The 24,160-nt window shown below is 41.4% G+C and overlaps 2 protein-coding genes across 5 annotated transcripts in view; one reads left to right on the top strand and one right to left on the bottom strand.

The window, feature by feature from the left end:
- The window catches only part of tpst1 (tyrosylprotein sulfotransferase 1), a gene marked incomplete at its 3' end in the record, with an annotated part of 837,181 nt that overhangs the window by 202,051 nt on the left and 610,970 nt on the right, over positions 1 to 24,160 (bottom strand).
- The window catches only part of sorl1 (sortilin-related receptor, L(DLR class) A repeats containing), a 94,603-nt gene continuing 71,973 nt past the window's right edge, over positions 1,531 to 24,160 (top strand). For all 4 annotated transcript variants that reach the window (XM_046074868.1, XM_046074867.1, XM_046074866.1 and 1 more), the window contains exons 1-2: positions 1,531 to 1,876; positions 22,821 to 22,937. In XM_046074868.1, coding sequence (XP_045930824.1) covers positions 1,589 to 1,876; positions 22,821 to 22,937 — 405 coding nt within the window. In that variant the 5' untranslated portion in view covers positions 1,531 to 1,588. The remainder of the gene's footprint in view (positions 1,877 to 22,820; positions 22,938 to 24,160) is intronic.

The following is a 24,160-nucleotide window of genomic DNA, read 5'->3' as shown; positions in this document are numbered from 1 at the left end:
TTAGTGCTCCTAGCTGGTGTAACGACAGTCGTTGAGGTCGTTGGAGTCACCTGCCAAATCTGAAGGCCAAAAGTGCAGTCGGTTAGCTTAGCTTAGCATAAAGATTGGAAGCAGTGTTGAAACAGCTAGCTTGACTCTGGCCAAAGCTAAAACAATTTACTACCAGTGCCTCTAAAACCCACTTATTGACATGTTATATCTAGTTTGTTTCATCTGTACAAAAACCTATAAAAGTGTAAAAATGACATGTTGTGGTTTTACCGGAGGTAATGTGCTGAACAGTTTCTTGGCCAGGAGCAGTGACTCTGTTGATGGGCTATCAACTGACATAACTCCAAGAACTCACTGCTCCCAAACAAAATTGAATTATTCAAAGCTATGCTAAGAGTCTCCTGGCAAGCCTCATATTTAACTGACAAACAAAAGAGTGGTATCGATCTTCTGATCTTAGCAATAAAGCAAATAAGTGAATTTCCCAAACTGTCAAACTATTCCTTGACTTGATATTTGACTTGGACGTGACTGCTCGGGCACCTTACTTACTTAAAACAATTAAGTCACCTGTTTTGACTAAAAGTATTTTAATAAGAAGTAAAGAATCAGGCAAGTCTTTCATAGATGCATCACATCTTGAATATTTAATCATAAGGATAACTTGGTATAAGCTATGCCACACAACCCCCCACACAATGTTTAAAAAGCAAACCATTTAATGGTCAGCAGACAGAGACCTGAAAGTCTTGAAAATTTGTGACTTGACATGCCTGCGATGGACTGGCGACCTGTACGCAGGATAAGCGGTTGACGATGGATGGCTGAATGGATGGATGGATGACTTGACATGCAGTTGTCCTCAAAGACTTAATTTGAGACTTGCTCTGATAGACTTGAAACTTGACTGAGACTCTCTAATATCATGAAATCAATATAAATGTATCCACCACACAAGATTTTGCCATACTGTTTATACCAAGGTAGCTATCCCTTTAACATGCCTGTGTGTTGGTAATGTTGCAAATCCATAATAATAATAATAATAATAATAATAAATGAGTTAAATGCTCAGGCATGCACTGCAAATGCTCAGTTATAGTTAGATTATTATAATAAAAGCATTATCATAATGTGTGGATAGCAGGCCCCATATCACTTTTCTTATTATCTTTTCACCTTTATCCTACTAATGTTTTAATGAAACTGCCAAATATATTGAAAGATGTATACTAACTGAAGATTGACAAGAACTGTGTTCTTTAAAGTTATTTATTATTATTATCCTGATATGTGGCTAATTTCCAAGTTTTTCCACATAATAATGTAATAAATAAATAAAGTATTTAGTATTACTTTTAATGTCTTTTAAAGTTCGCGGTTATTGTTGTGGTTGTCAGTGTTTCTCTTGTCATAAATGAAGTGGAGCATCGGAGGCTTGTTAACTGCCTTTGTGTGTAGCCAACAACGATATTTGCCCCGAGAAGTCTGGTACTTCCGACATCCCCGTGGCTTGTGAACGCAGCATCAGAAGCCTCACTGCCAGTAGAAGGAGCTCTTCAGTCTTACCTAATCCAGAAGCCAAACATACACAAACATGGCGATACCACAAGCAGGCGAGATGCAGTCCTCCATTCGGTGGTCGGTGTATTTATTAGTCCTCTGGGTTGCTGGAATAAATTCCTCGACCCTTCGTCTTCACCCGGAGCAGCGCTACATGCTGCCGCAAAACACAGGTTTCTTCACGATAGAAGCAAATGAAGATTTTGCAGACGGAGATGCCGCTCGTAGTGCCGCTGAAGGCGGGTCGGACTCCGCCGCCTATCCGCAGCATCGAAGCCGCCGGAGCACCGGTGAATCACCTATGCCAAATGTGTACGGGCAGGTAATAAAGTGCATCTGTACCACTCTCTTAAATCTGAATACTCTGCATCACCCCAGACTGCTGCCCTGAGCTGGCATGGATTTCTTGAAGAAATTATGCAAGCCCGTGTTGTTTTCTAAGTCACATCATTTCGTGCACCTTATGCTGAAGTAGCCCTGATTGTGTTCAATGCTGTATGGATAGAAAAGTGCCCTGTTTACGCTCAAAGCAACATACCCAGTGGACAGAACAGAAAAAATGTTTGTGTGTCGGTTCACCTGGTGTTTTCATGTGACATTAGTTTCCTATACAACGTTACAGCTCTGTAAACATATTCAAATGAATGACAACCCACAAACCTGGTTCCCCTTTCGTTAATGGCAACCTGTCTGGCAGCTCCTAAAGTAACGTTAGACACAGACACGACAGAAACGTAGGAATAAAGTAGCTGCTACGTAGATGAAATGTATGCCGAAGTTACGAAACTACTGGAAACGTTTTCGGTTTCGTGCCATCAGGTGTTTATGTTGGCCAATGAAACATATATATATATATATATATATATGTATGTGTGTGTGTTTTTATAACAGTTGTTCTCGGTAGAAGAGAACGATGAGAGAGGAGTGTGGCGCTAATGCTAGGTGAGAAACAGATGGTTCAAGCTGTTTGGTTTTCTTTAGTCTCTGTCTCAAGATGCTGTGTTGAAATTAAAATGAAAAGTTTGTGTTGAGATACGAGCAGATGCAGAGTAGCCCTGGTAAGCTGTTCTGGCCAACTCCATACAGAATAAGGCAAGTCAGTGGCTCTGCTCATGTTCAGACACAATACCTGGTAGAAAATGACAGGAGACAACACGTAGTGTTACATCAAACAGAGCTTTATTTTAATAGAATCATGGCTTATAGTTGACTTATCAAAAATTTACCTATTTGATAGATGAAAGATTAATTCAGCAATGACGTTACACATTTTCAATCATACAACGGTACATAAAATTGGAACTTTTTTAATGGGGTTTGGTGTGTGAAGGCTCTGAACACAAACAATTGGTGCTAGTTCCAGGCATAGGTGCCAGGTCACTACCTCTCTTTTATCTAAATCTGAAAGCAAATATTTCCCCCCTGATTTTTCCCTTCCAGTCCAGCAGCAGACTCAGTCCTAAATTAGCACCATTTGAACATATTAAACTGTTCTGTAAACACACTTAGTTGAATATAATTGCATTTCTTTTTGGGGAAGTCGGTGCTCGGTGTCATAGTGATCATCATTCCCCTTGTCCTGTATGATGCACTGTTCCTGTTTGCTGAGTAGCAGTCAGAGTCAAGTGTTGGTTTACCGAATTAGCGTATGATTATCAACGGCGGTGCAGTCATTAGCGCTGGTACAGCCTTGTCATTCATTACAAAGACATTTCATCCAGTACTCTGCTGTCTTGCACTGGGCCGTTGCACTCTCCAAGCCTCCAGGCATTTTAAAGCTATTGAATACTCCCAGACAACACCATGATGGAAGAAGTGTAATGAAGCATCTCAGGACAAACTGCAACAGTCTCAATGAAACATGATTGCCTGGGAAAATCATTTCACCTTCAAGTGGGGAAAGAAAGTGAGAGTTAGGGCAGCACCACTGTGAGACTTTCAGAGGACTGGACTGGTCTGGGAACCTGCTAGTCGGTTTCACAAAAAACACAGTTGGAACTCATGATTAACCAATGAATCAAGAAAATAATGGGCAGATTAATCAATAATTCATAATGTTGTTATACAAACCTGTGTTGTAAATAAATCTACCTTATACCTAGTACCTAGTTAGACACCTGACTGACTCTGTGGACCCTAAGAAGTGGATGCAAAACTTCATTTGAAAAAACCTAAACTACTAAATTAAGTCACTATGGTTGATGCCAAATAACTATGTTTATGGTTCTGTGCTCCCTGTAAGCCTATTTAATGTTCATGTAAATCTAGAAAAGCCATCATTTTTGGGGGGGATTTGATGGATATTCAAAAACCCTCTCAAAATCCAGTTTGTGTGTCGTCAGACAAGCGATGAGCTTCATCGAGGAGTTGTAGTGAGCAGATGGAAGTGTTTCTCACCATCTTTCGTCATCAGCCTGCTGTCTCACGTTGACCGCCGCCGCCTTGTGTGGTGACACCCGCAGTCCAAACACAGCAAGCACGACAAATAGCCTCCACAGGGTCAGATCAGGATCGGGTTTCATGGACCGTTGCGAGGGGGGTTGTTATTAAATGCTTTGCTTGTCAAGTATTTGTTCCTCAGCTTGTTCTTCCTGTTTGCTTGTGGTGGTATGACTGGACTTGTTAAGAAGCTTCAGCAGGCGTTGTAATTAGAGATAATGGCTTGGTCTGAGTGGGGTGCAGTTTACATTTAGGGTGGGCGATATGGCCCTAAAAGAATATCAAGTGGGAATTTTGGCTCTCCTCAAACAGGTGCTTCTGCTTGAGGTGGTGAACTCTGCTTGTTGTGTCGCACCCTTTTGTTGTCTTGCAATACTTATACATGTGGTTTAATGGTTCACTTTCACATTTCTGAAGTCGCTCCCCTTTATGGAACTAATTCCTCCACCGTGGAGCCCGTAGCAATGTTACTTTTGCTTTCAGCCACGCTTGTTGTTGGTGTTGTTGCAGCAGTGTGTAACGGTATGACATCATTTGATCAACAAGTCGCACTATTGCCATCATCACAATATGATTTTTTTTCCTTATAATATAAAAAATGATACCAATATTATCATGAAGAATATGATATGGTAAGTAAGGATTAAATAAGCCTACATGTTTTAAATGACAGGTAGAAGTAGGTCTGCATGATATGAGGAAAACATGGTGTGCTAAATAGATAAATGTTTAAGTGTACATATTAGCTGCACAGTTCCTTTGTCAGCCTGGTGGTCTTTAAATTCTGGAAGGATTAAAAGTGAATATTTTAGTCTAAATGTTGTTTGTAGAGCAGCTACAGTAAAGTTTACAACATCAGTCACTACATAAATAATATCTCACTGGAAACACATTTATAATGTCAATAAAATTAATTATATTCCTGCTGTCGAAATACTGAGTGAAGTTTAGAAAGAATAAAGAACTCAGACATCAGACAGTATCAGTCTTTCCTCGTCCTCCTCCTTCCTTTGCTGGTAGAGAGATGAGGGGCTGGTTTGTCTCAGCCAGCAGCGAAGTTTACAAGTAGGATGCACCAATCCGACTTTTTCAGTCACGATACTAATACCAATAGCTGGGCCTTGGCATTGGGTATTGGCTGATAACGAGTACCGATCTGATACCTGTGTAAAATGAATAAGCTTTATTCTTCACTGTGAGGAAGAGAGGGGAAATCATTCTTTTATGTGTAAGGCACCATCAAGCTTGAATTAAACATTGCTTCCTAACTTTGTAAAACAAAATGCTGTTAGCTCTCCTAGCAAAATGTTCTACCAGTGCACTGCTGATGCATCTCGTTGTACGCACATAATTTGATTTATCTGCCCCCTTTTCATGATACCCGATCCAGGTAATTGAGTGAGTGTCGGGCCGATATCCAATATCTTAGGATCGGTGCATCCCTATTTACAGAAATGTTTACAAGAATTTTACGATACACAATTTTGCGGTATGTGAAGAAACTAAGCTGGGTAGGAGCAGTGGCAGATGTACTTTGGGAGGCCTTGTTAGTTTTTATGTTAAGCTTGATTTATACTCTATGCGTAGGGTCTACATGCGTAGCTACGCATTTATACTTGTGCGTCGGTGTCTCCGCTGACGTGAATAGGGGTAAAATTGTAAACGTGCGGCTGGTCTAGCGTTTTCAAATGTTATCGACCGAATGGATCACATTCTGATAGCGAAACGAGTCATTTCGCTCAGGTTGTGACGGTCAAATATATTGATCCACCGTGTTAAAGCCGCTGTTTTGGCCGCTGGTAAAAGTTACTTCTAAGCATGGGGCACTTCCTGTCAGCTCGGAGGCAATGCGAGGCTACCCAGCCGACCAATCAAAGTGCTCACGGTCTGCGTCGCCTCGACGTGTAGTTACATTTTTGAGGAGGTATAAATTACACTTTATTCTTTCCAAAGCCAGGTGATTTCAGTAGTGTCTCTGTGGTTGAATGTGTGCAAGATCTGTTCCTGATATGATTCCCTACCACCTTCTTTTTCACCGTTGAGTGTCACTCCAAGTCATAGTTGCAGCTTTAAAGTGCCCATGCACAGGTTGGGGTATAAATGTACTGGGAGCCAAACAACAGCCATCACCAAGGCAACCAATGGATGTCTTGATGGCCCTGCTCTTGTTATCAGTTTCTAGTCTTAGTCAGTGGACATTTTGTGACTGCATATTTTGTGGAAAATTCTAGGCACCACTCACACACAACACACACACACCCTATTATTTTTTTGGTGCTGCAGCTAAAAATTATTCTTTCATTATCAATTCATTTCTTAATAATTTTTTTGGATTAATCAATTCTTCAGTCTTTAAAAGGCTAATGGCAGTGCAGGTGCTTACGTCATTGTTACTTGGTTTAGTCTATATCCATAGAAGTCGTCAACACTGTCTTCTAAAGCTTCTCATGGACTTCTTCATCTTTTGTCAAGACGTGATGTTTACCCTGCAAAAGTCTAGGGCTTATGGGAAATGGTGTTTGTTAAAGGGTGATCTAAACATACGCAGTGATCCGCATGGCATAGTCTTTTCAAAGCAAGGGTGTGAATCTTTTAGCGTCTTCGATCTTGATTATTGGGGTCAAGATTCGATTCAGAACTGATTCTTGATTTAACGATGTCCGATACTCTAGTCCGCCGTGTGCTAAAAAAGGCAGTGTGGAAAATAATGGCATGAAAGCTACTCTGATTGATGGCATGTGATGTGAGCCTGGGCATTTGTAGTGTTCCCAAATCCCACCTTGATTTTCATTTTGCAAACCTTGCATATTGAATGAGTCATGTCAAGCTCCTTCTTCCCCAGGAGATTGTAGAATCCAATGTGCGCCAAAAGGCTTGCCTTCAGTGAAGAAAGGGACTGACAGAATTTTTTGTTGCTCCATTTTAGATTCGAAAGCAACATGAAAAAACAGTTACCGGCGTCCAACCTACTGCTCTCCTTATTTAGTTGGCTTCAAATCAGGTTTAACGCTCACACGGTTTCTATTCACTTTCACTCAATATTACAACATTAGTCCAACATGGCCCCCAGCCTGTGGGAGTGGTCACATTAGCTCTACAAAATGCTAATGCCAAGTTCAACAAGCTAACATAGAACATAAACAGCAAAAAAAACAGTTTGAAGTCGGGTCACGAACAGCCGGTATCGATTCGTCCTTGAGCTTGAACCGTTACTGGCCCTTGTTAAGAAAACAGTCCACAGTGAAATGCACACACACATTAATTAATCAACCATAAAATAATTACTTTATCCACTCAGCTCTTCTGTCTTCTGAGGCTGGGGACCGATAGAGTGATTTGTGCTGGTTCTTTGGTGTCAATTAGTTTGAAGCCGAGTGAGTGTTCAGTCTGGTCAAGTACAAGTTTTCACAGGCTGAGTAGTTCTCCTTGTGTTAAGTAACCTGGGGCCTCGTGTATAAACGCGATGGTTTCCACGCATACGTGGGATGTATAAAAATGAACGTGAAGTGGGAATGTGCGGGCCGTGGCACGACTTCACAATAAAAGTTTGATCATGAATGTAGTGGTTTAATATAAAAATAAAATTGAATGTGAGAGGATTAGATAATGATCTCTCTCATGTATTTAATTTCACTTATATATATATATATATATAACATGACTTTCAAACCAGCAGTGTTATTTGTGCTCGCGCTAGTGAGCCATAACTATTCCATACTGCACCTTTCAATTGTAAAAGAAATAAAATAAGCCAAGTGCCAACTCAAACTTGAAATCAATGTCCGCTAAATATTTCATCAGCCCCCCCAGAGTGCAGAGGAGAGGGCTGGAGCGTGTGCCACAGTCACTCATGGTCAGTCGTGGACCTACCAGCCTAAAGCCAGCATAATGTCAGGTGGCAGGATGCAGGATCGCCTTTCCCCTATATTAGACATGAATTTAGCTTCCTTTTCGGACTGTAACTCGGCTAACGGATGGAATTATCATCACCGTAAAAAATCCGAGATAACATCAAATAGCATTAAAGAATTGCAGAACAGAGCGTTGGTAGTTTTTAATCATATCCTCTGTGCATATTTAGTTTTCAATTTAGTTTGAGTGTGTACAATCGCTGCAATGAATCTGTCAAGTATTTTTTGGGATACAGAAACAAAGACTGTTAGGAGATTTGACTTGATGATATTATATCATTATTTAATGCCTTGACTTGACTCTCAAATTATCTTTCTCATATTATAATGATATTTCTTCTCCACCATTGCTCTTAATAATAATTCATGCAATTCAATGCATCACCTAATTTCATCATTTAATCTAGCTAATATTGTGTTGGTCATACTACACAGATTTATTGCTTGTCCGTTTTGAATAATACAGAAGGTAAGCTTAGAGCTTAAAAATGAATCGCATATCAAATCAAAAAAAAAAAATCACAATGAGATTATTTTCCAAAATTGTTCAGCCCTAGTGTTTACCTTTCTACCTAAGGTCTTTGTTTAGAATAATATAACTCTATTAAACCTCGATTTCTGTATCAGAAAAACTGTTTTCTCGTCTTTTTTGACATCCACTTCATGTCAGACAATGATTTCTTTATTTCAGCCATTATGAGTCTCTGAGCTGCATTGACAGCCATTGTGACACTCTGCCACTCCGTCATTTTGCGTTTGTTGCTGATTCAAGAGTTCAAATCATCAAACAAAATATTTCTCCTCTCCTCCACTTCAGTGATTATCAGCACCTCAATCTTGCACTAAGTATAGTTTCTCTTTTTCGCGTGTTTTGCAGCAGGATTGGCCGTTGTTATTTGGACCTGAGGAGGTGACGTTGGTGTATTTATGGTCATTTGCATAGTCATTTATGGGAGGAGCCAAGGCGGGGTATGTGGCTCGTGCATGTGCGCTCAATTTCACGTGTAAAGGAAAGGTGCGCAGGACCTGGCGTGTGCCTGCTTTTATAGATGTAGATAGTTCTGAGAGTACGCCATCTTTCAGTATGAAAGCTGCGCGATCTTTTATTCATGAGGCCCCTGGTCTTCATCTGTAAAATTGGTGGATGCCCCTTTAAAAGATAGCCCTTCTTCACAGCAGACCTTTCTTGATAGCAGGCAAAGCACAGCACTTTACAAATACAGAAGGCTTTGCAGGGTTGATTTGGTTAATTTGCTTTTTAGTTCATTAGCGTCTCTATGCTAACGTCTTATAGTCAGCCATTTAGAAATGTAAGACTGGTCACTACAAGAGAGGAGCTTCTTAATGACAAGTCAAACAGCTTTAAATCCTCATATCTGTTTGTTCAGCAGCTGTTGTTGTCGTTCAGAGACGGTGTCACTGCTATTTCTGGTCTCCCGATGTCACAATTACCCCTCTTAATCATAATGTACTTGCACTACTGTAGAGTGTAAACAAACAGTAAGAAGCCACACAGTGAGTGTGCACTAATTTGTACTGTATGTTAAACGGTATGTTAAGAGATTTCTATTTTTATCACCCTCTCCAGGAACATTTCATTTCAGATTTCTCACTAGTAATCTCAAAAACATACACTGCTGTGCAAATGTTTTAGGCAGGTGTGGAAAAAATGCGTTCAAAAATAGACATGTTGATAGATTATATTTATCAATTCACAAAATGCAAACTGAGGGGACAGAAGAAAAATCTATACGAGATAAATATTTGGTGTGACCACCCTTTGCCTTCTGTATTCAGCCTAAAGCTGGAACTTTTTTAACAGGGCAAACGGGAGCGAATCAAAACAAGGCTTCCCAGTCTGCTACATTACTGACTGTACTGACAAACTACAGCTGGCTAGCTACCTGGCTAACATAGCAAACAGATGTGATAAACGTGAGCGTCATGACAGTTGTCAGGGACATGGTTACATTAGAGTTCTATTGAAAAGGTAAAATGATGGGGTCATTGTTTAGTAACTTTCCACCAGTGTATTTCACAAACTGTTAAGCAACTAACGGTGAAGACATGGTTTGACTCCACCGTCTGCTCTGCTGTGATGCGTACTCTGCTACATGTGCTGCAGACAGTGCTGAGAGTCTGCTAGTGCCCGGACTGGCAAAACCGGGGACTGGCCCAACCGTAGTCTCCTCTACTCCTAACAGGAAAATAAACAAAGTACATCACAGTTCTTGTTGTCTCCATGTGGTATGTCAGTAGCTGCCGGAGGCCTTGTGGTTACATTTGAGGAGGTTCCCATCATCGACTGTATAACCTACGGCGTAGCTACATTAGCTGCATAGCTACGGTGTTGCTTTTTCTTCAAAAACTTGCCTACTAACAGTACAGTTGGGTGTTAATTCTCTGTGGAACCGTCACAACTGGCAACCCCTTTCACATACAAGTAGTCATGTGATCCATTGTTAATGTGAAAATATTGATTGTAGCTGCTTTAAGGATAGAAAATCCATGTTAATCTTTGGGAAGTTCCGTATCAAGCCTTCATTGCACCTTTGACACCAAAGTGGGAAACCAAACACAAAAATACCACTCTGTGAGAGAGTGAATGACACTAAATCACCCGGAGCTGGAGCAGTGTTTACAGCAGCATCAATCTGCCGCAGGCTGCATCCTCAGACCACCCGACACACTCCTTCCGACACACTCGCACATGCCACGCATCTTTACCCTTAACGCTTGCGTGCCGGTACTGATTTTCAAAGCCTCCTCAAAAGCCATCTCCCACTCTCAAGTCCCCGAGCTCGGTCTGGAGGCACTCCAGCCAGCTGAGTGTGTGTGTGTGTGTGTATTCAGTAATGTAGCATTAGCTCCAGTATGAAAACATCTCCATTACTTTCTGTCTGGTTTAGTTTGTGCAGCTGCTGTCAAGACGTTTCAAGCAGAGCTTTCTTGGTGTGGATCAACTTCAGCCTTAAAGAAGAACTTTGTTATTATATTTACCATTTTCTACTGAGTGCCTCCACTACACAAAATAACAAGCCTTGGGTTAGATCCTTGTAAACATTCAGTTTCACATTGCATCTTCGCATTCCTTTTTAAGTTTTCTTCTGTTGTTTCAAATCACCCACACTTTCTATCAGTAAAGGTTAACCTGAAACGAACACATTCGTTGACGTCCGCTGTTATACTGTGAGGATAGTGGCTCAATTGTGCTACCTCCCGGTAACCAGAAATCCACTGGTCGCTAACAGTACAGGCTAACATACACATGCAAAGTGGAGGGTGCTCAGTGCCTGGTGACTGTGCAGCGAGCCTTCATTGCCTGCCAGTCCTGCAGAGATGATGTCATTGTTTTAGACTGGCTCTGCCGCCGATGCTGTCCTGGCCACTGTGTCCCCCACCCCCCACCCCCCACCAACCACCCCGCAGTTGAATAATGGAGCGCTCAGAGCTGAGGAGAGGGGAGGGTGGAGGGGGAGAGTGTAGGCTAAATGCCCAAGCGTATTGTTGCTCCGTTCCGCTCCTTGGTAGTACCAGACACAGAGCCCAACTCCTCCACGCTGCCAATAGCATATCAAAGTGCCAGAAGGGTGGGAAGGAAGGGGAGGAATGCAGCAGATAGCAATAAAGTGGTTTCCGTCATTTTGTTGATGCGAATGCAGAAATCTTTTCTTTTGTTCTTTTTGCTTTAAGATTCTTGTTTCTAGAGAATTCTGAAATGACAGGAGAACCTGCCTGACAAAAAGTTAGATGTTCTCACTTTATCACAAAAACAAGATTTTAAGGACTTGAAATGAGCCAAGTTAAGGAATGTCTCTAACAAACTAAGCTACTCTTCCAGTGAGATGATGGGAAGTAGCACAGCCTTTAGGGAAGGGATTTCTAGCTTATTGTAATAGATGGACTGCAGTTTAACTGTGTTGGTGCTGTTCAAGTTTCACTTACATTGTTAATCCTCTGAGACATACAGAGGATAGAAAAAGTCTACACACCCCTGTTAAAATGCCAGGTTCTTATGATGTAAAATAATGAGACAAAGATAAATCATGTCAGAACTTTGTCCACCTTTAATGGGACCTATAATGTGAACAATTCAATTGAAAAACAAAAAATGACAAATAAAAACCCTCAGATAACCTGGTTGCATAAGTGTGCACACCCTCTTATAACTGGGGATGAGGCTGTGTTCAGAATTAACCAATCACATTCAAACTCAGGTTAACTAGATGATTAATCTGATTAATCACAAATAAAGTTCAGCTGTTCTAGTAGTAGCAGGAAAAGTGGTCAGGGAGGCTTCCAAGAGGCCTACAGCAACATTAAAGGAACTGTAGGAAGTTCCTGGCAAGTACTGGCTGTGTGGTACATGTGACAACTATCTCCTGTATTCTTCATATGAATGGGCTATGGGGTGGCAAGACGGAAGCCTTTTCATGTGCTGAAATTTGCAAAAACAAACATCAAGTCACCCAAAAGCATGTGGGAAAATGTGTTGTGGTCTGATGAAACCAAGGTAGAACTTTTTGGCCATAATTCCAAAAGGTATGTTCAGTGCAAAAACAACACTGCACATCACCAGAGGAACAGCATTACCCACAGTGAAGCATGGTGGTGGCAGCATCATGCTTTGGGGCTGTTTTTCTTCAGCTGGAACCGGGGCCTTTAGTCAGGGTGGAGGGAATTATGAACAGTTCCAAATACCAGGCAGTTTTGGCACAAAACCTTCAGGCATCGGTTAGAAAGCTCAGGAAGTTCACCTTTCAGCACAACAACGACCCAAAGCACACATCCAAATCCACAAAAGCATGGCTTCACCAGAAGAAGATCAATGTTTTGGAATGGCCCAGCCAGAGCCCAGACCTGAATCCAACTGAACATCTGTAGGGTGATCTGAAGAGGGCTGTGCACAGGCGATGTCCTCGCAATCTGACAGATTTGGAGCGCTTTTGCAAAGAAGAGTGGGCAAATATTGCCACGTCAAGATGTGCCATGCTAATAGACTCCTACCCTATAAGACTGACTGCTGTAATAAAATCAAAAGGTGCTTCAACAAAGTATTAGTCTAAGGGTGTGCACACTTATGCAACCAGGTTATTTGAGGGTATTTATTTATCATTTTTCCCCCTCAAAGATTTCAATTTGTTTTTCAATTGAATTGTTCACATTAAAGGAGGAAAAAGTTCTGACATGATTTATCTTTGTCTCATTATTTTACATCATAAGAACCTGGCATTTTAACAGGGGTGTGTAGACTTTTTCTATCCACTGTTTGTCTGGGCCTGCACTTGTCTGGTCTGGATGACTAACCCTGCGAGAGAATGGTTTGCTGTATTACATCTAGGCCTGGTCATGCTTTTCATGAACGCTTTCCCATGGCAATTAATGCGTTTTGCGAATACTAAGCAGTGCAAGTGAAAATGTCGGAATGACATTGGTTTCATCCCAAATAATCAATATATTGATGAGGGTTTTTAAGTGTTGTCAGACAGCCAGTTGAAACCCCTGCAGCTAGACAAGACCAGAGGCATTTTATTTGGATCCAAGCACAAATAAGGAATGCAGCCAGCTTCTCGGTTGCATGTAATGGCTTGTTAGTGAAAGGAAAAGCCTTGCTCGCCTGTGTGGGACCTGACACAAATAAGCATTTAAGTGACAACACGTTCCATTTGAAGCCATTGAAAACTGTAGGTTTTAGCCATTAGTCAACTAGTTGTACGTTTACAGATATTAATTTCATATTTAAATAAAAATGTCACGTTTGAGTTCCAGAGTTGAGAAAGAATGTTAACAGTGCTAACACTGTGGTACATTACAGAGAAATACAAAACTGTAATAATAAACCTTTAAAATATACATTCAACAGCAAGCCACCTGCTAACGACAAGCAGTAATGAGTCTGAATATGTCGGAACAACCAGCAAGGAGACAGATATATATTTTTTTTGTTTCAACATCAAGTTTAAAATCACACAAGTCTCGTTGTTCAGAACACGGGAATAAATAACTTCCACATTCACAAGAACAGCACTTGCAGACTTAACACAATGGATTATATAACATTACTTCCAAATTAACTAGCTCGTCACCCGCTTGACTCCCCTCCTGTCCCTGCCTGAACCCGCTGTCGTCCCCCAGAGTCCTAGTCGGGGGCCGCTGTAACTCAATCTTTTGCTGGATTCCCAGTCATGAAACTGGCCTCTGTCGGTCTCGGAGGCTGTGTTTGTTCACTGGGAGGCTGCTGTGCCCGGTTCCGTTGCCCACTCGCTGGGCTCCGGTTCTGGTGCTCATTATGGCGCAGGACAGGACAGAACAATCCCTTGAAACTCTCGTCCCAGCCCTAAGGACAGGACAGGGCGGCACGGCTCACGAACAGAGTTTGAGTTTGTAAATTATCCCCTAAAAACTTGGTTGACTAAAGCTCTTCTCATTGACGGTTTAGTGGACTGTTAGGCCGCTGCCCTAGTAAACACTGTACATTTGGGCACCTGGTTTTGATTATGATGAATATGTATATTAATTGTTGTAGTTAGTTTAGTCTGATTTTTTTTTGTTCTCGTCCTTGTCATGCATTTTTTAAATGTTAATGTCTTCTAAACGTTTTGAGGGTACAGTTGTTGCTTTATTTGTTAGGTGCAGTTACCATGACTACAGGTGTCATTGTTGTCCATCACGAGGTTAGAGGAAAAGGCACTGTTTACTGGTTCACACTCACAGTGTCCATGTCACTCTGCTCTGCAGTAACACAGCAGACTGACTCTCCTCAGTAAATCCAGATTTCCAGACTCTCTCTGTGGCTCCTGCTCAGCCAGCATTACCACAGCGACCTGTCTCATCTGTTCTTTAGACTACTGTTCACTGTCTGGGTTTAGCTAGAGAGGAGAAGCTAGAACATCAGATAACAAGTGATATTTCTTTAGCAAAGGTCTAGAGGAATATTTAGACGTCCGACTGCAGAGATTAATCCTGGGACTCACTCATTCCTTTAGATAGCAGAAGGAAAGATAGCAAACTGAAAGTAACTTTAACGTTACACCCGCAGCACTTGATACTGTTAGCATGTTATTACTTGTGTGAGCATGCTGCCTGCTTGTTTTTGTGATGTCATGTTAATTATTATTGTAGATTGTAGATGAATTTAGTTTCTGCAAACACACTTGATAATTGCACTTGCTAGACATGCTAAAGAACTAGTTAGCTTCAGACATTTCCCAAGAATGGCAGCAATGACCATTATCTATAATGTCTATTATGCCGCATACCTCTGCCGTCAAAGTATATTTGGCGACCTATTTTAGCATTTTGCAGAGAAACACTGAGAGATGTTATCGAGAGGCGGGCACAGTGGATACTTTACAAGCACGGACCAGGTAAAGCACAGTGAACACAGCAGTGCAGATGGCACTCAGTGCCACGTTGGTATGATCGTTTCGATAGCCATTAACAAGCCTCTTCCACATGCAGCGCACAAAATGGGGGAAGGGGGAATCCAGATAACAAGTTCTGGTGGTAATGGAGGAAAGGACCTTCTAGAACCCCTCCACTCCCCACCCCCCACCGCCGCCACAGTTTACACTGTTACTCTGTGGAAAACAGACAACAATTGGCAGGAGGAAGTGTTGTTTACATTTCAAAATTGAAAATCTTATTTAATTTGAAAATCACTTTTGACATGATTTTAGACTGCGATAGCTAGTTAGACATAAGAATAAAATGTCTTAATACAGTTTGGATAATTATTAGAATGTGCTAAGATTGTCCTGTGTAGAAGATGTTGTTTTTTAAGGGAACCGCTGAATGGTTAAGTACAGAAGTGGTCTAACGGTGTGTCTCCAGTACCAACAACATGTTCCCCAAGAAAAACAAATACTTTCAGGTGTATTCTGTGCTAGTAGCTAGTTAGCTAGTTAGACATAAGAATAAAATGTCTTAATACAGTTTGGATAATTATTAGAATGTGCTAAGATTGTCCTGTGTAGAAGATGTTGTTTTTTAAGGGAACCGCTGAATGGTTAAGTACAGAAGTGGTCTAACGGTGTGTCTCCAGTACCAACAACATGTTCCCCAAGAAAAACAAATACTTTCAGGTGTATTCTGTGCTAGTAGCTAGTTAGCTAGTTAGACATAAGAATAAAATGTCTTAATACAGTTTGGATAATTATTAGAATGTGCTAAGATTGTCCTGTGTAGAAGATGTTGTTTTTTAAGGGAACCGCTGAATGGTTAAGTACAGAAGTGGTCTAACGGTGTGTCTCCAGTACCAACAACATGTTCCCCAAGAAAAACAAATACTTTCAGGTGTATTCTGTGCTAGTAGCTAGTTAGCTAGTTAGACATAAGAATAAAATGTCTTAATACAGTTTGGATAATTATTAGAATGTGCTAAGATTGTCCTGTGTAGAAGATGTTGTTTTTTAAGGGAACCGCTGAATGGTTAAGTACAGAAGTGGTCTAACGGTGTGTCTCCAGTACCAACAACATGTTCCCCAAGAAAAACAAATACTTTCAGGTGTATTCTGTGCTAGTAGCTAGTTAGCTAGTTAGACATAAGAATAAAATGTCTTAATACAGTTTGGATAATTATTAGAATGTGCTAAGATTGTCCTGTGTAGAAGATGTTGTTTTTTAAGGGAACCGCTGAATGGTTAAGTACAGAAGTGGTCTAACGGTGTGTCTCCAGTACCAACAACATGTTCCCCAAGAAAAACAAATACTTTCAGGTGTATTCTGTGTTTCTGCCAGGTAGATTGTTTGTGTTGTGTTGCATATGTGAGCAGGATGTGGCAGTGCAGAAGTAAATCTTGCTCCTGTCATAGTGGGGGACTATTAAAGATGGCGATAAACTCACTGTTCCAGTCTGTCGCCTCTCAAGGTCTGACTGAGGAGTTACCCATCATGAAAAGAGATAAATCCCTTCCCCCTGCACTTTCTGACCCGTTTGCTAGTTTTACTGAATCCTGTCTGCTCTGTCAGGTATGAAGGAGATTTTGGTGAGACAGAATGCATTATGCATGTGAGCGTGAGATACAGACAGAAACCGTGGCAGTACAGTAGCCTTGTTGTTTGTCTGCGATGCGCTTGACTCCACCCCCTTCCGTCTAACCCCCCCAGCTCCCAAGTGACCACACAGCTGTCACAGAGATTGATGGAAGGGAGCAGATAAGCAACACCTCTCTGCCACATATTGAGCCACCTCAGGACTACCCACCATGTTGCAGTGCAGTGTGTGAGGGGGAAAAACAAGTTGATATTGACTAGCAGCTATGTACATTATGCTAACCTCGACAACCCAGCTGTATTATATGTATATTTTATATTGTCATTTAGATGGTAAGATCTAATATAATTTATTTAAACTATTCGGCTCTAAGCCTTGCCACCACTTCTTCATCCTCTAATGCTGGAATTTTCATTATTTCAACCCACATTTTTGATCAACACGTTTTCCTCGATTGTCATTCAATATATTTACAGTTAGTAATTACCCCTGTATATAGCAGTATTTACTGTTAGTGACGGAGCATTCTGTGTGGGATTCAGATTAACTACACATGCACAAGAGATTCACAGGAAATGATAAATGCATGTACCTTAGTGCTTCTCAGCCCCCCGCGACCCTGTACGCAGGATAAGCGGTTGACGATAGATGGATGGATGGACCTTAGTGCTTCTGCTCGTAATTTAATCTCATTAGTAGAAGTGTCCCCTCCCTGTATACCAGTAGCTCTCCTGCAGCCAAATCAGAGCTAATGCAACATTTCTACTGCTTCTGTTAATTCAGCTTGCAGAACTACAGGTTAGCTTTTATTGTGATGCAGGCATAGGAAAAACAATTGTTTTCGTCACAGAGGTTAGCTCTGACTGCTAGTCAAATTGTTGACTTTCTTAGTACAACAACACAAGGCGATGTATTCTCTCAGTGGACAGTTTGTGTGGCTGCACACTGTAAACAGACGTACAGGTACAGGTTGGTATTCTGTTGCATTTCTGGCACATTAGCTATTCAAGGTGTCTTTCCTTTCATGTTGGTGGTTATTTTTGAACTGAACATTTTGGAGTTGTATTGTAAAATACACTTACCATTGACACAAATACCCACAGGTGTCACCAAATCTACCAGGACATCATAGGAATTGTAACTTTGAAATGATGAACCACGGTAAAATTCCAGACGGTTAGTATTACTGTTACAAATTTTAAAAATTCATGGTAAATACCATCCAGCATCAACTAGGGCTGTCGCGGTGAGGTAATTTATGGAGCAGAATAGCTGTCCACAACTAACCACTGCGCTGTAGTAACGTTATAACACCGTGGTGAATGTTGTTTGATATTTATGATATTATTTAAACCCATAACTTGACTCTGAAATTATTATAATTTGATACTTCTTCTCCACCATTGCTCATAAAGCAACCCATTTTACTCTGTCTCTTTCTAACCTCCTTCCTTTCTTATCATGTCTGACATATACAGTAATAATACTAGGTTGATTGTGCAGCTTCAATTGAAATACCTGGTTGTTAAGTAAGGTGGAGTGATTGTCTTGTACTGAAAGACATGGGTCCTTTTGTGCATGCAAACATTCCTGTAATATTTTTGTGTAAATATACTGAACATTAATTGACAACATTATTAGCATTAAATGATGCCTAAATGACCTGAATGTTATTCCTTCATTTAGTGCATACATTTCAGAAGTGGCAGACAAAAAAATTCAGACCCTGGTGTCAAAGAGGAACAGTATGTCAGTTATTAAAAAAAAAAAAAAAAAAAAAAATGTCCTATATTAAATCGCAGTATTGGTATAATTAGATTATCATTCAGCCCTACTCCACTAGATGCATATTTTGGTCACTATTGTGATGTGAATATTTCATACTGTTTCATCTATAATGAGCAGTCAGCCAGGGACTTCGGTACTGTTTTGCAGCCCATTTTAAAGTGTTGAGTGTTGGATCTCCTGTTCCAGAGACAGAGCAATACTCATAAATTCTCAACTGGTGGAAAACACTGTCGCTATAAATGTGGGAGGTATCTATAATGATGAACTTTAACAGTGCATTGTGCATTGTACATCCTTGTAAAAGAGATAAAAAAATCTCAATGGATTTCTTTCCTGGTAAAATAAAGGTAAAATAAATAAATGCTGTGAAGTGGAGGTGCTGTTGGTTTACTGTGCAACTATCTGGGCATCCTTGACATGTAAATGCTTGTAAAGCCCTGGCGTAGCCTTGTGTGCTTGTGTGAGGACGGTCATGAAAAGGTCAGCTGAGCGTGAAGGAGAGCTGTGAGACCGTAGTTGTGAGCCAAACCACTAAGTCTGTTCTCTGCCGGTTTAGAGTAGCAGTTTATGGAGTTTGTAACAAAGATGCTGTGCTGCGTTAGAAGATAAAAGGAAGCTTTTATGGTTTACAAATGTTCCTCATTATGGTGTTGATAGCCCGTGTTTAGTGGTGCTGCCGCCGATCGTCTGCGGGCGCTAACTCTCATGCTGCAATTTGCTGCAACCTGGCAAATACTTTTTATCTTCACAGTCATCATCATTCTCTAGATTCAGCTGTGTCAGTCTGCGGAGCCGCTGGCAGTCTTTTGGCCCCCTCGCACCGCAGCCAATGAGGCCTAAAATGCAGAGATTTACTGCTGCAACACCTCGGCCTGGGAGACGGCCCTGGCTTTTACTGAGGCGGCCCTGAGGGAGGCAGACTGAGGAAGATGGAGAGGAGGGAGGAGGAGGAGGCTGATGACTAAAGCAAGAGACGGAAAAGCAAGTTGTGTATCAGTGAAACTGGCTTCATGACAGCGGCTCATAGTCGTCCCTTTGTTGGAGGTTACATGAGGAAAAGGTTAAATTTGTGTCTTGCTGGCGACATACAGTCTAGTCCTGCAGGATGTTGGCTTTGCTGTTTTCTAGCGCTCAATGTCATGCTGAAGCACAAATCCACAATTGGGCCTTCTTACACTCTGAGATGTTTGATGCTTTCCAGGAGCTGTTTTGTGATAAAGTGTTGTAATTTTCCAGAATCACCCACTCCCTTATCCAAAACATAGCTTTATAGATTTTTGAGGCCTTTGTGGGTGGCGATATTAGCGTCTCTGCCTTTTCTTCTACGTATCTCTCCTTGTAAGATTATTGTTTAATGTTGGTGCAGAATGGTAAAAACAAACCCTGATGTTAACAACAAAACAGGCCCCACAATGCACGCTGCACCGCCAGCAGCTGTTTTCCTAACTGCTGAAATGTTTGAGGCTGAATATTTTATTAAACTCCATTTCCTCATGCTACGTCATCCGCGTCACTGTTGCGATTAAAGACTTTACAAATGTAAAAGTTGGTTTGAGGGTTGTGTCTGATCACAGCTGACAAGCGTAGCAAAGATCTTTGTTGTTTGCTCCACAGTGTGAGCCACTAGGACAGTGCAGAAGAAGCCTGCGAAGCAAAAAAAATGGAGCCCTTTCAGAAGCCTGCCCCCTCACAGAACCATCAATAAAAGATAAGGGGAGGAACGCAGCACGGAAGGGGAAGCAGTGACAATGAAAAAGATGAAATAGCCTATTTCTTTTCATTGATCTTCTGTATGGGAGGTGCACTGGAGGGGAATTAGTATGTGTTACAGCAAGTTATTGCATCACCCACCCTATAGATGGAAATAGACAGGCACTCTGTACCTACACATGTGCACACACTGTTAAAGCTTGATAAACCAGATGTTGGTACAGTTAAAAGAAAAGTTTGTCCAGAAAACTTTTCGAAACACAGGAGCTACTGAAGTCCAGGGGTTTCTAAATAAATTCTAATGTGTGTTGACTCAACAGGGAGGATATTAAATTAGATCTGCAGGAGAATACATATTTGAAAGCAATAAATATATTGGAATATCGGGTATTAAAATCATCAAGTATCAAAATTGGTATTGGTCTCATAGCATCGGTCTCTAGAAAGCAATACAGAATTCCTGAAAGCCTCACTGTAATATTTAACCGTAAATTGCTGCAGAAAAGGAAGAAATTGGGTCAGAAAATTTCAGCAGAATGTAGGAGGTGTTTAATGTTTAAATTTCCCCCCCAGAATCTCCTGCTTAATGTTTCCCCTCCCATGTTGAAAGAGAGCCTACGCCCTTGCTTCTAGCAGTTATTCTCTGAGTCACACTGTCCTGCTGACTCTTATACTCACTAGTGGACCAGCACTAATGTATATTCATCCACAGCTGAAAATAGGCCCTAACAAATAAACAATTTTCTCCACTTTGGGTAAGGTTAACTCAAAACTGCAGTGGCCCGAAGCTTTAGCAAATTACTTAGACTTTTATATATATAAAATTATATATTTGTCACATTTGTCACTTTTCTAGCCTGGGGTTGTGTGATACAGATTGGCTAGACAAGTACTGAGAGATTGGTTTTGGTTTTTCCATTGGAAAATTATAGAAAAACATCAGCCTTATCCTTTGAGACAGGAAACATAGTTATTGTAGTGACATGAAAGCGCATACTTTAAGATTAGTACTTTAAAGAGAGATTATTTAAAGAGATTATTGGCAGAACAAGTTGAAATCACTTACAGTTTGGTGTAAGCTCACTGTGGGTTTATCAGAGCCTTTTCCTGCTGCGTCTGGAAACAAAGTTAATGGGCCAGAAAACCAAAACAATGACAACTGAAAGATACTAAACTCATCTATAGAGCTGAGGAGAACTGCAGAGTTATTATTCTCTGTGAGTCCATCACTACGAGTGAGTCCATTTGGTTATGACATGTGATCTGTCTTGTTTCTTGAGCTGCTCTGAGGAGTACAGGCTCTGCAGCGTGAGGTTATCTCGGTTCACAGCCTTGTGTGTTTGCCTACCTTGATGAGTTGCCACGAAGCCTCGAAGGCTGGTTCAGCTGCTTTACTGCTGTTGATCTTTGACTTTCTTCATTGTTTTAGTTTGACAGTTGGGCCATTGAAGAAAGAAAGTTAGTGCGTCTCTAGTTTCAAAAATGAAAGAAGTGAAATGAGCTTCACTAGGTGCCTGGGTCTAAATCATTACAGATTTCCAAGCTTTATGGTTAAGGTTTGCTGTAGCCTCAGATTCAAGTCATATGTTGAGCCGATGAGATCTATTCTTGTGACTGTCAGCATTGCCAAGCATTTCTTGAAAATGCTTTGAAAAATAGCTTGCAGCATGAAATGGTAAAGAACAAATGAAAGTGCTTTGAGAAAGGTTTATTTGCACTTATTTTTTTATTTATTTAAGTAAGGTAAAACAAGCTACTGATTATAAAATGACCCCAAAACGTGCAGCACCAGTCAGTAACTTTTAACACCTTCTTGTCACAGTTTCTGTTTAGCCAAATTTTCCGTTCGTACATGACAAAAGAGGAGGGATGACTGAATCATGCCTGCATGTCTGCTAATTCTGCAGGGAAGATGAAGGAAATTAAGTGTTTAGTGCTCAAATTTTTCTGGGGGAGGACCCCCCGACCTCCCCAACTAATATATTTCAGCCTTGATGATTTCTATTAAATACTTTTTAATTGTCGTCACATCTCATTCTCATGACGCCATTATGGTGCCACGTCTCGGGAGTGTACACTCCTAATCTGAGCCCTTTAAGTGGGGACATAAGGCTTATGTCCCCCCTACTTTTCAATACAAAGTGACGCCCTTGCATGTCGGTATGTTTCTCTTGTTGCAGTAGTAAGCTTAATAAAATATCCATCTTACACTGTCTCTGTGCGTTTCTCTGCTTGTGTATCCTTCACACCTTTTTTACCCCTGACCAGTTTGCAAGCCTGTACATTTGTCTTTTCTCTTTTTTTTTTTTTTTTATTGCTATGCGGTGAGTGACACAGTATCTCTGTAGTCAGGTTTACTTTTACATTAGTCTGAAGAGAGATTCTGAGTCTGCATCTGTAGTTCAACCTGTTTTGTCCTGCAGGCCAACCTGAACGACTCTCATAACCAGATGGTGGTCCACTGGGCTGGAGAGAAGAGCAATGTCATCGTAGCCTTGGCCCGAGACAGCGCGGGAGCCACAGGGCCCAAAACCAGCTCTGTAAGTACACCTGAACACATCCACCCATAAGAGATCTAGAAAAGCCAAAAATAGCACATCTATTTGATTTTATAGTCTGTATAACCTCACATAGTGTTCCTGATATGTCACCAGTCTTAATTTCTCTTTTCTCTCAGTAAATTGGCTCTATATATCAGCAGTGCAGCAGAAGGTGTGCGTTCACACTTGTCTAACTGTTTCTCATGTTTGTGGAGAGTTTATGATTGTTGAGCCACAGATTAAGACCTCCATCTGCTACCTACAGACACAGACACAGACAGACACAGACAGACACAGACAGACACAGACAGACACAGACAGACACACACACACACACACACCGACACACAGACACAGACACACACACAGACAGACACAGACAGACACACAGACAGACACACAGACAGACACACAGACACACACACACAGACACACAGACACAGACAGACAGACAGACAGACACACACAGACACACACACACTTCACACTTGTCTAACTGTTTCTCATGTTTGTGGAGAGTTTATGATTGTTGAGCCACAGATTAAGACCTCCATCTGCTACCTACAGACACAGACACACACAGACACACACAGACACACAGACAGACAGACAGACAGACAGACAGACAGACAGACAGACAGACAGACACAGACAGACAGACAGACACACACACACAGACACAGACAGACACACACACACAGACACAGACAGACACACACACACAGACACACACACACACACAGACACAGACACACACACACACAGACACAGACACACACACAGACAGACAGACAGACAGACAGACAGACAGACACAGACAGACAGACACACACAGACAGACACACACACACAGACACACAGACACACACACACAGACACACAGACAGACACACACAGACAGACACACAGACAGACAGACACAGACAGACACACACACACAGACACAGACAGACAGACAGACACACAGACACACACAGACACAGACACACACAGACACACACAGACACAGACACACACAGACACACACAGACACAGACACAGACACAGACACAGACACACACACAGACACAGACACAGACACACACACAGACACACACACAGACACACACACAGACACACACACAGACACAGACACAGACACACACACAGACACACACACAGACACACACACAGACAGCTAAACGACTGAAACCCTCTTTAGTGTTTTCTTTATGAAGGTTTCT

The sequence above is a fragment of the Micropterus dolomieu genome, linkage group LG17 (assembly GCF_021292245.1).
Source record: "Micropterus dolomieu isolate WLL.071019.BEF.003 ecotype Adirondacks linkage group LG17, ASM2129224v1, whole genome shotgun sequence".
NCBI lineage: Eukaryota > Metazoa > Chordata > Actinopteri > Centrarchiformes > Centrarchidae > Micropterus > Micropterus dolomieu.
This window is presented reverse-complemented; position numbering and strand designations above follow the sequence as displayed.